Genomic DNA, 13,712 nt, shown 5'->3' on the forward strand with positions numbered 1-13,712 from the left:
AGCCTGCTAGAGAATTGCTTACATCCCCCGGTTTTTCCTCAGGTGCCTACCCGAGATCCTTCGGGCCAATTGAAATTTTACTACCGGTTTCTTTTGTTCGAAACCGCAAAATCGCGAGCTTTGCGGCCATTTTTCGAGGTGATCCCATCTGATTTCGAAGTTAAAAATGTTATCAATCGATTCGACTTGGCGAGATCTTTCCATTGGTGTATAGCAATCGCTGCACGCTCCTAGGTCAGTAATCCCCTCTAGGACTTAACATTGTCCTTTCTTTAAAGTCACTACTTCCGCAACATTAGTTGCTGTTTTTCCTGCCCATTAGGGCCTATGCACACGGCGACTTTTTGCAGCGATACAGTCCCGATACATTCGCAAAGAGGCCGCGATGCTAGCGCGATGCAGTCGCTGCCCATTTATCTTTGCACACTTGCATAGCACAGTCGCGATGCAGCAGCGATACAAATGTGACGCAGTGTTCCGAACGATGGAGCTGCAGTAATGGAGGGGGAAACACCTACAGGAGCGGTGGTAATGTGTGCGTGACTGACGCAGGCACAGTTCACGCACACATTACCACCGCTCCTGTAGGTGTTTCCCCCTCCATCAGTGCAGCCGAACCCCTCCGAACTCTGCCGAACACTGAGTGAGCGTTTAGTCGTGCGTTTGCATCGATACAATCGCTGGCAATTGTTTCAGTTGCCCTTCTGCAACGATGCAGTTTGCGCGTTCGCGAAAGTTTTCCAATCGTGTAATTGAAAACTATTTCAATTACGGTTTCGCCATTTTCTAATCGGTTTATTAGCAGTTATAATTTATGTCACATACTGCCTGCACCATTGAGCCAGTACGATTGAGTTCCATTGATATATGGGTATATAGTGTAATGATGAATTCATAATGATGAGTCCAGAATATTTTAGTTCGTAGCGCGCTTATATTGTTCGGATAAGCGGTGTTCGTATAATCGAGATTCTACTTATAATATTAATATTTGTAAGTGATAAATACCAGTGATATTTATTGTTACAGATCAGCGCAGTCTTATGGAACATTGTAAATTGTTGAGTTTGGCACATTGTCACTGTTACGTCGTTGCTGTTTATAAATCATTGGTATTGCAACAGCCTCTCAGTTATGAGGACATGGAAGCTGCCGTAGAACAATGCGAGGAAACCTTAATTGAAATCGATATAACGAAATATTTGCGATCTGTATGTCGCCATTTGAATAAATTATCAGAAGAAGATTCGCTGGATCAGTTGAAACTTTCTGCGTGTGAAGACGTAGAACCCCTACACAAGTTAATTAGAGATAAATTTGAAAGAATAATGAGGGTTGCTTTTAGACCAGTACCTGCACATCCTGAATTCTATTATTGCTCGCCATCTTGTATAGTAAATAAAACGGTTTGTTATCGATTAGATATTATGTGAATGTATAATCTGAATAGCTAGTAATATGTAAAGTAAATAAAAATTCGTATCAACAGAATCGTGCTGGATATCAGAAATCGGATAGCGATGAGGAACTAGAGAATCTCACTTTCCACTCCATAAATGTTGATTGCGCGACACATAATCCTCATAAAACGAGTAAGTAATAATGTAACTCTGAGCACGTCTAAGGGGATTGAAAATAGTAACTTTGGTTTATAAATTGTAATTTATCATAAAAATACTCAGTTTTCATTGCATCTGCAATATATTTTGTAATAAATTTAATAGAGTATATTGTAAATAGATGAATACTTCATTACTGTATTATTAACAAGTGTGAAATATTTGTTGTATAACTTTTTTTTGGTAATTATTGAAAATAGGATTCTAAGCACCAATTTCAATGACCTTAAGGGGGGATTGCGTCTTGTTGGGCCGAAAAATGGGTAATTCTTTATGAATTTTTGTACAAAAACCGTTACTGTAAAAAAATTTACCGTTCCTTTTTTATTTAAAGAAGTTTTCTCGATTTTGAGGCAAAACGTTTCTCAGTCTGAAATCAGGACGCTTCATCTTCTTCAAAAGGCTGCCAGTTTAACATTTTTTTATGTTTTTTAATGATCTACTACCACCCATAGCCACTTTCATATAGTCTAAGAATCTCTTTTCCGTTTTTGTGTTTCGGATAACCCTTACAGTACTTTGCAGAATGTGCAACGTATATCCAGAATGTGCCAAATGTGCAATATCAAAAATATATTTTTAATATCCTCTTAGTGATGAAACAAAGTTCTGTTAAAGTCCCGCTTGTTTAAGCCATTACTATGAAAACATGCATTTACATAAACTTCCGCAGTCTATATGATAATTGGGTTAGGTATACCTAACCTATTTCCTAACCTATCTGCTCGACGTACAATGTACAAATGTTTCAAAATACTATTTTTAATAGCTTCTGTCCCGTTAGAATGTTTGTAATGGAATAAATCTTTCCATTCCAATAATTCTTAGGTCCCCATCATCATCATTATTTATTTTTCTCTGTAAAAATTGGTAACATCGCGATTAAATGTAGACAAAAGAAGGTGCTTTAAGAGAAGTGCTGAGAACAAAAAGAAATTCATGTCTCCTATCCCGTGATGTAAGGATATAAGGTGTGCTCTTGCTACTTTCAGATTAGCCAATAACATGCCTTTCCCAAGATCCTTCATATTGGATTGTCAACCAATAGGGTAGAATAAATTTGTCAATATTTCAATAACGCGTCCGTACACACACATAATGAATACACCTTATATCCTTCCATCATGTCCTATCCCATGCTTATACCAATACCCTCCTTGGCGTGCCGCAGTCGGGTAAAAAAGAGATATGTTCGCGGCGCAGATGATTTCCGGGCTCAGGCTTATCTCAAACAAAATATTAATACTAAAAAGATTTATTTCATTGTATATTGTATTTACACAGAAAAAATCTTTAAGTTTAGCTTAATTTTTCGGCCGATCAAAGTAGAATGACTCTTTAAATAAAAATTTTGTCAATTTCTGCTCCAAACCAATAACGATACCTCGGAAACGATAAACACAGGTGTAGGTACCTGATACCGAATAAATGCCAAAATATTTTTATGAATATTTTGAAAACTAAGCGAGTCCGGCGGTAACATGCGTAGAGAAAAGTTATTTAAAATGTTAACCTTGACAGCATAGTTTAAGATCATCGAAATTAGTCCTAAGGACCATTTCTCAATAATTATCACTTTTTTCTCTCCTGGTTAAAAATTGTACTGTGAGTTAGCTAAAAAAAAATTTACTAATATAGTTTGAAACATTTTGAATAAATTTATTTTTTGTAAACAGTTCAAGCGGAACGTGTAACATGGCAAACCAGAACTATTCACAACGTTTCAAAGATGTCTAATCATGACTCTATGGAATCTCTTATCAGCGATTTACAAGAAGAAAACATTTGTGAAAAGGAACAACCTCTTTTTCTGCAATTAAACTGCTCTATTCGATTTCAATCTGGATCCGGTCTTAGTAGCGTTCCAGTAAAAACTCTTCCAACTTGCTTTATGGACATTGTAAAGAAAATAGAAGATTATAAGGACGGCAGTATAACCAATTTCAGTTCAGCTAATGTAAAGATCACTTTAGACATAATCTGTTTAAATCTGCCAAAAGAAGTGCTAGAAATAAGCTTGGAACATTACTCGGGTTTAAGAACAACGTCCTTCTGTAGCGGTTCTCCTGCCGATAGTCTGCAGTCAGAAAGTAAAAGTAGCCCTGAAAATAATGCCAAAAGTGAATTTTTACAAGAAAGAATGGCCTATCTTCCTTTAAATCAGCATACTGCAATAAATAATTTAAGAGATGAAATTGAGTGGCTTTTGCAAGATGAAACTGCAACCGCGTTGTTGGATCGACCATCTGTAAACGAAGAAACTTTGAAGTTTGTGGCAAATCATGTTTCGAAATCCGTGGACAAATTTAGTTGCAAATTAGAAAAAGTCCCTCTGCACTTTGTATTTTCTTCCGAGGATAGTAAACCTAAGTTTTTGAATGAATTGAAGAAACTAGTAATTGACAAGTATTGTATTCGACCAGAAGGAAATTTATTTTACTTTGTCAAAAATGTGGATGGAATATCGTTTGATATTGTGCAAGAAGACTTCAGGACTGATAAAGAAGAATCGAATCTCAAAGACGGTATATCTTTCTCTTAAAAAGTTTTATTTTTTTAATTAGCTTTTTAGCATATTTATTGAGATTTATTTATTGTTTATTTAAGGGAATACTGTAGATAGTATTGCACACGAAAAATTACAAGAAACTAACATGAATCAGTATGACTCTGAAACGAATGTTAAAACATACCTGAAGTTTCAAAACCGTAATATTCAAGCTTCAAGTATATTTCAAAATAAACCACGGATTAATGATGAATATATAGAGGACAGTAGTTCTGAGAGAGGTTTTAAATGGTTGGTAGATTTTGATAATCGCGAGAGTTCGTTACCAAATTTCTGGTTAATATTGAAAGTCGAAAGTGACTATGTCAACGTCTATTTCCATTGTAGGTAAGTAATTTTACAACTTATGTAAATCACAAGTCAAATACTGCAATGATTTCTAAGATGCTTCCATTCCTGAAATTTTAACGGAATCGTGTTATTAAATATCGGTCTCATTATTGGTGCACCCACAGAAAAATTTTGTTGGCGCTCAAGTCTTCGACGAGTGTGTATGTGTATGGAGTACACGCATGTCAATTCAAGGTGAAAAATACCATTTGCTTGTGATTGCTCTTTTCTAGTATTCCTATGTCTTTCTTTAATTAAGGTTACATACTACTTTATGTCTGTTATACTTGCATTCAAACTTAATTTAAAAGCATCTTTTAACGAGTGCAAAACAATTTGTGTCCAATGTTTCTGATAAGTATCTGCTGAGTAACAAGGATTGGGTTTATCTACATATACCACAGATCTGACTTTTTCGCTTGTGTGAGATTTTAATTTCTATGTCTCTTTTTTAGTAATACCTTTACTTTATATACAGAGTGTCAGTGTCCTAGAATTAAGCGACAATCCGTAATATGCGATATCCTGATTCAAGAAAATATCGAAAAGTTCTTTAGCGTGTTGGGATCCGAGGCTTCGTTCTCGAGAAATCAACAGTTGAGCGCGCGGTAGTGTAGGCCTGCATGCACACACAGGAAGTTTGCGTAGATACAGGTTCAGACACAGAGAAGAGCCGACCGCACTGGTTCCAACTGTGAAAATAGGTTAGCTACGCGTGCTCCTGCGTGTGCGTGTCAGAAGTGGGCATGCGGCCCGAACATTCCACTGCTAATATTCAACTGTTAATATCTGGAAAACGAAGCCTCGGATCCCAGAACAATAAAGGATTTTTCGATGTCTTCTTACATCAGTATAAGGCATGTTCTGGATTTTCCCCCAATTTTCGGACACCCTGTATTTACAACCAAGGAGACTATAAGGTTCTAATTATATCTTCGAAGAAATGGAGTGTTTGTTCCTCGGATTCAGTGCCGATTGACGTATATACATATCACAAATTTTGTATGGGTGCTTCGTAGCGGGTTTAAATAGGGAATCCTGAGCGGCTAGGATACCCCGTTTGGTGGGTTGTTACTTTTTCAAGACGTAGAAACACGCCTTTTCGTTTCAACGTATGTTAAGTGAACATACAAGAGTAACCATAAGTTTCACGAATGGTTAATAAAAATGTTAAATAATGCATAAGTTAAGATTGAATTTACTAGATACGAACTGGGTTAGGTCTTAGAACTTCGAGGGTCCAATGCTTCTGTAAGCCCGTTGCACTCTGATAATCGATTTGTGAATCGAATTTTGCGTTCAGTCGAGACCAGGGATCGAAAAAGTCTGGAATTCCCGTTTTTAAAAAAATTCTGCCCGAACTTATATGTTTCGTTTAAGAAAATATCTGTTCGTGTGGAATATTTTTTGAAAGAAATGTTACCCTCAGAAACTTACCCTTAGAAAAAAGTGTTCTCATGGAACAGATATTTTAGAATCTACCTATATTAAGGAAGTTATGTTTAAAGAAATTTATGTTTAAAGAAATGATTTTTGGCGATGAAAAATTTGTTGTTTATAATTTTTAGCTCGAATAGTAATGATTAGATAAACAAACTGTAAATAGAAAAAATGTGTGCCGTGACGAGTTTTACAACACTATATTCTTGAAAATTCAGTTTAACAATATTTAATTTTCCAGTTTTTCTTATCGTTTGGACCAGGCTTGAGAATTAAGTGAACGCGGCAGCCGATTTTCGGAGACACCGCCTCCTTTCTCCCGCCGCGCGTCTTGGCCCCGCGACGGCCTAGGTGCTTGGAGCGCTTCAGGCCCGTACAACGTAAACCGCGCATGGCGCGTTGACAAAACAAAAACGCATGGAAAATCGTGCTCTCTGGGACGATGTGGACACCTATAGATACAATGTCGTTCCAATGCATCACAGGCGGTTCATATGGCACGGGCCTGAGGCGCTTCAAGCACCCTTGCCACCGCGGGGGCCAAGACGCGCGGCGGGAGAAAGGAGGCGTTGCCTCTGAAAATCGGCCGCCGCGTTCACTTAATTCCCAAGCCTGGTTTGGACAATAATTTTTCTCAGTTTCCTGCACTTGTCCCCTTATTGCATCTGACTCTTCAATTTGGCGGAACGAATAACTATTACTGTTTGAACTCAAAAATGTCCAAAGTTGAAAATTTACATTTTTTTTTTTAAAATCGATTTTTTTTTAAAACAGAGGGTGATGGTGACAAATGGTTTGCGGATTCGTTTTCAGCGCACAAAAATCTATAAGAAATGGCTATTGTTCCTCTTTTACTACAACCGCGTTACGTCTCAAAATAGAAGCACATAGATACTCCGCTTCGCGATTATTTCACGTGTTTATGAACTTAAATAATATTTTCTGATGCTCAAGAGTGAAATATGCAAATTTTATGAAAATATACAGAAGTCGCTAAACTTGGTAAAAAATTAAAAGTTTGACCCCGTTTGGGTCTGGTCAATTATTGACCGATTTCAACAAAAAATTGCCTCTACTTGTCTTCCCCAGCCGTAACTTTTCCGCACTAGGCTGTTTCGAGTTTCGAAAATTTGATTTTTTCGGCCCACCCTAATGTCCACAAGGCGGGATCGTATCGCTACACTTATAGAGCCTGGCGGCAGAGGACCTGTTGTATACACTCGAGAACTGCGGAGTCACCACGTCGGCGTATGCGGACGACGGGGTTTTCATGGTCTCGAGCAAGGATATAGGGGCGGCGGAAATAGCGCTGCAGAGAGCACTGGACGCACTGGAAGGATGGTGCGTGAATAATGGACTATCGGTGAATCCGAGCAACATGGAGTTGATTCGGATATCCAATAAGAACAGGAGACGGAGGGATCGTATATCATGTTCGGTGGCTGAAGCTATCCAACAAGGTGAGGCACCTAGGGATCATGATCATCGAGACGCAAACGTGGGGAGATCACGTCCGCAAACAGGCTCGCAGGGCCAAGAGCAACTTGAACATCATGCGCAGGGCAGTCGGACCGACCTGCGGACTGACACCGGTCACGACGAAATGAATATACGAAGCGATCGCCATCCCCTGGTTGACTTTCAGGGCCGGCATCTGGTGGAGAACGGCGAATATGGCCACGGGTAAGACCGAACTGCACAAAGTTCAGTGTGCAGCGCTCAGGAAAATATAAACAGCGTGATGAGGTCCACGCCTACCTGGGCGCTAGAAATCCTAGCAGACCTGCCACGACTGGAAAGGGTCAAGGAGCTCGTGATGAGGACGATCCTGAAGCTGCAGAGCTCGGACCAATGAATAGGAGGTAATGAGAGGAGTCACAGTTGGATATTGGAGGAGGAAGGAGGCGAGGAGCTGAATAGGATGAAGACCATGCCCAGGGACCTGATAGTGAAGAGGTATGTGTTCGATAGGGAATTCGAGGTCGTGATCGCCGATAAGAAGGATTGGGACGAGGAAAGGATCAAGAGTAGACATAACTCGGTCTGGTACACAGACGAAATCGAAGAGGAAGTTTGGTGCAAGGAGAACGATGCGAGAAAGTGGGGAATAAAGAGTTTGGGTAGATACGCGACGGTGTTCCAGGCGGAAATGGTCGCACTCGTAGAATGCGTTTAAAGCATTAAATAAGAGTTCGACGCGGAGAATGAGGAAGAGAGAGACCGGAGGAGGGTTATAGCCTCTTAAGGAATGCGAAGTGCCGGTAGGGGCGGGTGGTGACTGCCCCGTTCTGGACCGTTTCTCGCTATCAGCTCTCGCAACGATATAGCAGACGTGATCTGACTTGGATTTGGGGGGGGGGGGGGGTGTCCTCGAGGCCCCCTTGCCACGGGGACCTTTTTCCCTTCCATTCTTTAGCCTCGTGATTAAAGAGCGTTGGTCGGGGGGGGGGGGCACGGGGAAATCAATGGGGCAGAGTTGCAGTGCAGGATAGCTGTACGAAGTCTTAGGAAACAGGAATAAAAGGGTGTCAGGGAATCGAGTCAAAGGGGAAAGAGGGAGAGAGTAGAAGGGAGGGACAGCTAGCCTTACGAGGGTAAACAAATCGTCGCGGTAACAAACCGGAGGCATCGCACGTGCCCATAGGCTCTCAGCGCGGACGCGTAGTGGACACGGCAGAGATGGGCAAAAGGGTATAGCCGGTTAAGATGGTCAAATGTGCCCTTGAACCGAATTCGACTCACGATGAATCATTCGAAAGCTTATTAAAAAAGAAACATTTGTGTCAATTTTCAACTTCGTATCTCCACCCGGAGGGTAGTAAAGGGCAAAAATAGGAAATCAGGTTTTTGCCGAATTTCTCGAATACTAGGGGATGAAAAATTTTGAAAACAATCAGAGGCCTTTCTGTTATCGGGGCACATATTAGAGAATTGTTTCAGATTTTTAAATTGAAAAACCAAGCTGTGAAAAATTAAAAACGCCCAAAAATACTGAAAAATGCCGATTGTGTATCGAAGCAGTCTTGGCACTATAATTATATTTTTACTGCAAGTACGTATCATTGTTACTATTGTCCTGAATTTTTTTCAGATTTTTCAATTTGGTGCACCACAGTTAAAAAAATTAAAAACCGATTTTGTCGTCGTTTTTTCCGTGTCAGAGTAACTTATACGTCGAATTGCTTCATGAAATAAGTATTTTATGCGATCTTCAATGTTTATACGTACAGCGAAACATCATAGGAATTAAAGAAACTGAAAAAACCGATCCATTTGAAACTGTTATGCGCCTTACATTGTAAAGTATCTACCATATTTTTCAACGGCGTTGGTGGCGCAGCGGTAGAGTGTCGAGCTGCTATACCGCTGCAAACATTTTAAACGTAGGTTCGAGCCTCGAACTTCCAAGTTCCTTATGCTAAGTTTTTTTTTCGTTAATTACATATATTTCCTAAGTTTACGACACAACGATCAATATTTATTTTCAAATGTTTAAGAATATTTGAAAAACATATTAACCTGAAATATATGTAAATATGAGTTTGGACTGCTTGTTATGCCGCCGTTTATCCTGTCAATTACGGCATTGTTTAACAATTCCTACATTATATTAATATGTGAAATTGGTTTTCAAATCTCTTACCTTTAAAAATTATGGATGGATGGCAACAAAAATCGTGTCTGATGTATTCAATCGTCATCGCTATCTTCATTAATTACTGGTGTCACTTGTTCACTGGTGAATATTTTACTAAGAATTTCTGCAGGTCTTACAATTTTTGAAAGGTACCGAGCATGCGATTAGTAATAAATTATTGCAGCTATGTGTGAACAGCACCCGACGGTGCGGTTACCATTTGCACATTTACAACAATAGCGCTTTATTCCGGAATAGCCTATTGAGTTTGGTGCATAATCAATATAACATCTGTAGGTTTTGCTGTTATAATATGTCGTGATCTTACTTCGAATTTAATAATATTCTTTCTCTCTTTAACACAACGAAGATTAATATTATTCTCTTCATCCATCAATTCTGCTAAATATGAGATTGCTTGAGACAATTGATAGGAGCCAGTAAACAGAATTTTTAGATCTTTCTCTGTCATTTCCGGAAACTCCATACTCATATTTACGTATATTTCAGGTTAATATGTTTTTCAAATATTCTTAAAACATTTCAAAATAAATATTGATCGTTGTGTCGTAAAGTTAGGAAATATATGTAATTAACGAAAAAAAAACTTAGCATAAGGAACTTGGAAGTTCGAGGCTCGAACCTACGTTTAAAATGTTTGCAGCGGTATAGCAGCTCGACACTCTACCGCTGCGCCACCCACGCCGTTGAAAAATACGGTAGATACTTTACAACGTAAGGCGCATAACAGTTTCAAATGATTCGGTTTTTTCAGTTTCTTTAATTCCTATGATGTTTTGCTGTACGTATAAAGATTGAAGATCGCATAAAACACTTATTTCATGAAGCAATTCGACGTATAAGTTACTCTGACACGGAAAAAACGACGAAAAAAATCGGTTTTTAATTTTTTTAACTGTGATGCACCAAATTGAAAAATCTGAAAAAAATCAGGACAATAGTAACAATGAAACGAACTTACAGTAAAAATATAATTATAGTACCAAGACTGCTTCGATACACAATCGGCATTTTTCAGCATTTTTTGGCGTTTTATATTTTTCACAGCTTGGTTTTTCAATTTAAAAATCTGAAACAATCCTCTAATATGTGCCCCGATAACAGAAATGCCTTTGATTTTTTTTTAAATTTTTCATCCCCTTATATAGGAGAAATTCAGCAAAAACCTGATTTCCTATTTTTGCCCTTTACTAGCCTCCGGGTAGAGATACGAAGTTGAAAATAGCCACAAATGTTTCTTTTTTAATAAACTTTCGAATGATTCATCGTGAGTCGAATTCGGTTCAAGGGCACATTTGACCATCTTAACCGGCTATACCCTTTGATCTAAAAGTTTTAAGGAAAAATAACTTTTGGTTATCCTTATTTATCTTTATTTGTACTTGTTTTTCTGAAGAATATATTGAACATAGTTTATGTGTGAAATTTTATATCAGGAAATTCATTCGTCACCTATAGTTTATTCGAAGCTCGACGTTACGCGTAGCCGTATTCGACGCCTCTATAGCAGCGAGAAGTTATTCGAGAGGCATTATCCGTGACAATGTAGCCGAGAGGTTTCAGCTTATCTTTAACCATTATTCAACAGTCGAAGCCAGCGCCGTCGTGTAACTTACGGTTATATCCGTCAGAATTTGGCTACGGAAGTTTATCTGTGAGATTTTAATTGAACGAGTTCCTTCTTAACCCGTATAGGTTATTCGAAGCTCGATGTAGCAAGATGATTTATTAGACGCTTTTATTCGTAACGAGATTTTCAGAAGAGATGAAATCACATGTTATCTTTATTCGTTATTTTTATTCCTTGGCTTCGAATAACTGTGACATCTTGATCCGACGTTGCCAGGTTGTAATATGTAGTGGAGAGTGGGGTAAACACGAACGCGGGCTAATCGCAAACGCGATGATTACGGCGTTTTAATAAATAAAAACGATGTTCCCTCTCCACTAGCTAATAACTACCCAACGCCGGGTAGAAAGTAATAAATACAAAACGCTCATGCTATTCAAGATAAAGACAATTTAAGTGCAAATTATTTATACAAAACAGTACAAATTATTTATACGAGTAAGTACAAATTATATTACAAACTAAAATTATCATGTTATTTCATGAGCAAATACTTTTTTAAACATTATTGACAAGTAAACTGAATTACTTTATTAATAACATTATTCCCTCATTTTACCAATACAATTACAATTACAATCTAATCTAATCTAGTGACCTTACTATTATTTTCAGCATTCCGACCAATGGCATTTTTTTAAGGGGAGGTTCCGGTCTAAATGTCGATTTATTTTTATTTCATTTTTCGAATGTTCAATCTTTTAGGAATAAGTGTTTAAAAGGATATGTTGAAATTCGTAAAATTTCCGAAGTTATAGGCATTTGAGTAGCGGCAATGCATGGGTCATGATGAAACACCCGGCCACTCGGCACTCACGTAAAACTTTAAATGCGTTTTTCTCGAAACAATGTTCTCAAAACGGTGGGCGCTGGGGGGGGGGTAGAAAAAATTACAAAAATTAAAAATTTATATTTTTCAAAGGCGTTGAAAGGACGAAAAATACAGGGAAAAGTGATTTCAATATTGATGTGTCGTTATTTTCTAAAAAAATGTCATTTTTTGTAATTTTTTTCTAGCCCCCCCAGACAGAAGAATAATCTTCAAAATAAAAAAGGTTTCAGTCGAATCGGATAATAACTTTTGGAGATACAGCGCCCACCGATTTGGATCAATTTTTTGACGCCTTGACTTTAACGACTACCCAGGGCCGTCTGCAATGATTAATTATAAAACAAAAAATATATTTCTATAACTTAAGACATCCTTAATACAATGCAAAAAGCCTCATTAAATTATATATAGTAGTTTTCCTGTAATTAATTCCTAAATATCCCCTACTTTTTTGGGCTCTAGACTGGAACCTCCCCTTAAACGACGAAACACGTCACTTAGCAAACTACGAATTTATTTCAGAGGTTAGAATCATGATTCAAGCAACGCCTTGGTCACAAAATGTTGATAAAAAAGTGCTTTATTTCAACTTTAAAAAAACCTAATTGTATCATTAATTCAACAATAATTACATGCAATTGAAAATGGACAAAATATTACTGGAAACATGATGAAAATAATAAATTGTCTTTATCTTGAATAGTATGAGCGTTCTGTATTTATTACCTTCTGTCCGGCGTTGGATAAAAGCGTCGAATAAATCATCTTGCTACATCGAGTTTCAAATAACGGATAAAGGATAACGGATAAATCTTGCGCGATATCTGGATGTTCGCATAAACCACAAGGTTACGCATAAACTTCTTCCAATAAAATCCGACGGATAAACTATGCGACCAAGTTCCGACAGATACGGCTGTCGGATAAATGGTGGCGCTGTATTCGACTGTCAATTAACAGTTGGAGATAATGAGAAACTTCTCGGATAGACAGAACGAATAAACTCTCTAAACCAAGCTCTGACGGATAACAATTACGGATAAAGTCTTGCGCTACATCCGTCTTCGAATAAGGAACAAAAGATAGAGTAACTTTTATCTAAAACGTATTTTAATAATTTTTTATTTAGATAATGCCCATGTCTGGGACACGGCTACTCAGAGTTCAGCACGACGAGTAAAAAGAAGCTTGCGGGGTGGATAGGAGATCTGGTAGATCCGCGTCGAGACACGGTTCTATACACCGCGGATTCATTTAGAGACGGGGTGGTACCGTCAAGGCCGGAGAAGGTGGCTTGCGGAACGCATAATGACTCCGGCGTACCAACGCGTGCGTCTTAGGTAGGGATCGCCTACCCTCGTCGATGGTCACCCCGCGAGTACGGTTCGTCCGCAAGCTGGCCCGGGCCTACAAAAAGCGGACGCGTGCCCGAGAAACGGAGTAGAATCCTGTCGGGTTAATGCGTACCATGAGGAGACGGCCATTCAAAGCCATTCCCTCCTCCCTTTGGGAGGATACCCTCCCTGGGCCGCGCAGGGTAGATGGGGCCGTCCTCTGGACCGGGTAGCATGGCAAGTCGTCCCTCCATGCTCGGTCCCGGCCGTTGAAGGGAGGCTCTCGGACAGAGTGGCAGC

The 13,712-nt window shown here is 38.8% G+C and overlaps 1 protein-coding gene across 5 annotated transcripts in view; it reads left to right on the forward strand.

The window, feature by feature from the left end:
- Positions 1-13,712, forward strand: part of LOC143369376 (KICSTOR complex protein SZT2) — a 391,751-nt gene that overhangs the window by 335,287 nt on the left and 42,752 nt on the right. For 4 of the 5 annotated variants that reach the window (XM_076813233.1, XM_076813236.1, XM_076813235.1 and 1 more), the window contains 4 exons: positions 1,030-1,406; positions 1,490-1,592; positions 3,296-4,144; positions 4,227-4,515. In XM_076813233.1, coding sequence (XP_076669348.1) covers positions 1,030-1,406; positions 1,490-1,592; positions 3,296-4,144; positions 4,227-4,515 — 1,618 coding nt within the window. The remainder of the gene's footprint in view (positions 1-1,029; positions 1,407-1,489; positions 1,593-3,295; positions 4,145-4,226; positions 4,516-13,712) is intronic. The other variant, XM_076813234.1, reaches the window with a different exon arrangement.

This window comes from Andrena cerasifolii, chromosome 5 (assembly GCF_050908995.1).
Source record: "Andrena cerasifolii isolate SP2316 chromosome 5, iyAndCera1_principal, whole genome shotgun sequence".
Classification (NCBI taxonomy): Eukaryota; Metazoa; Arthropoda; class Insecta; order Hymenoptera; family Andrenidae; genus Andrena; species Andrena cerasifolii.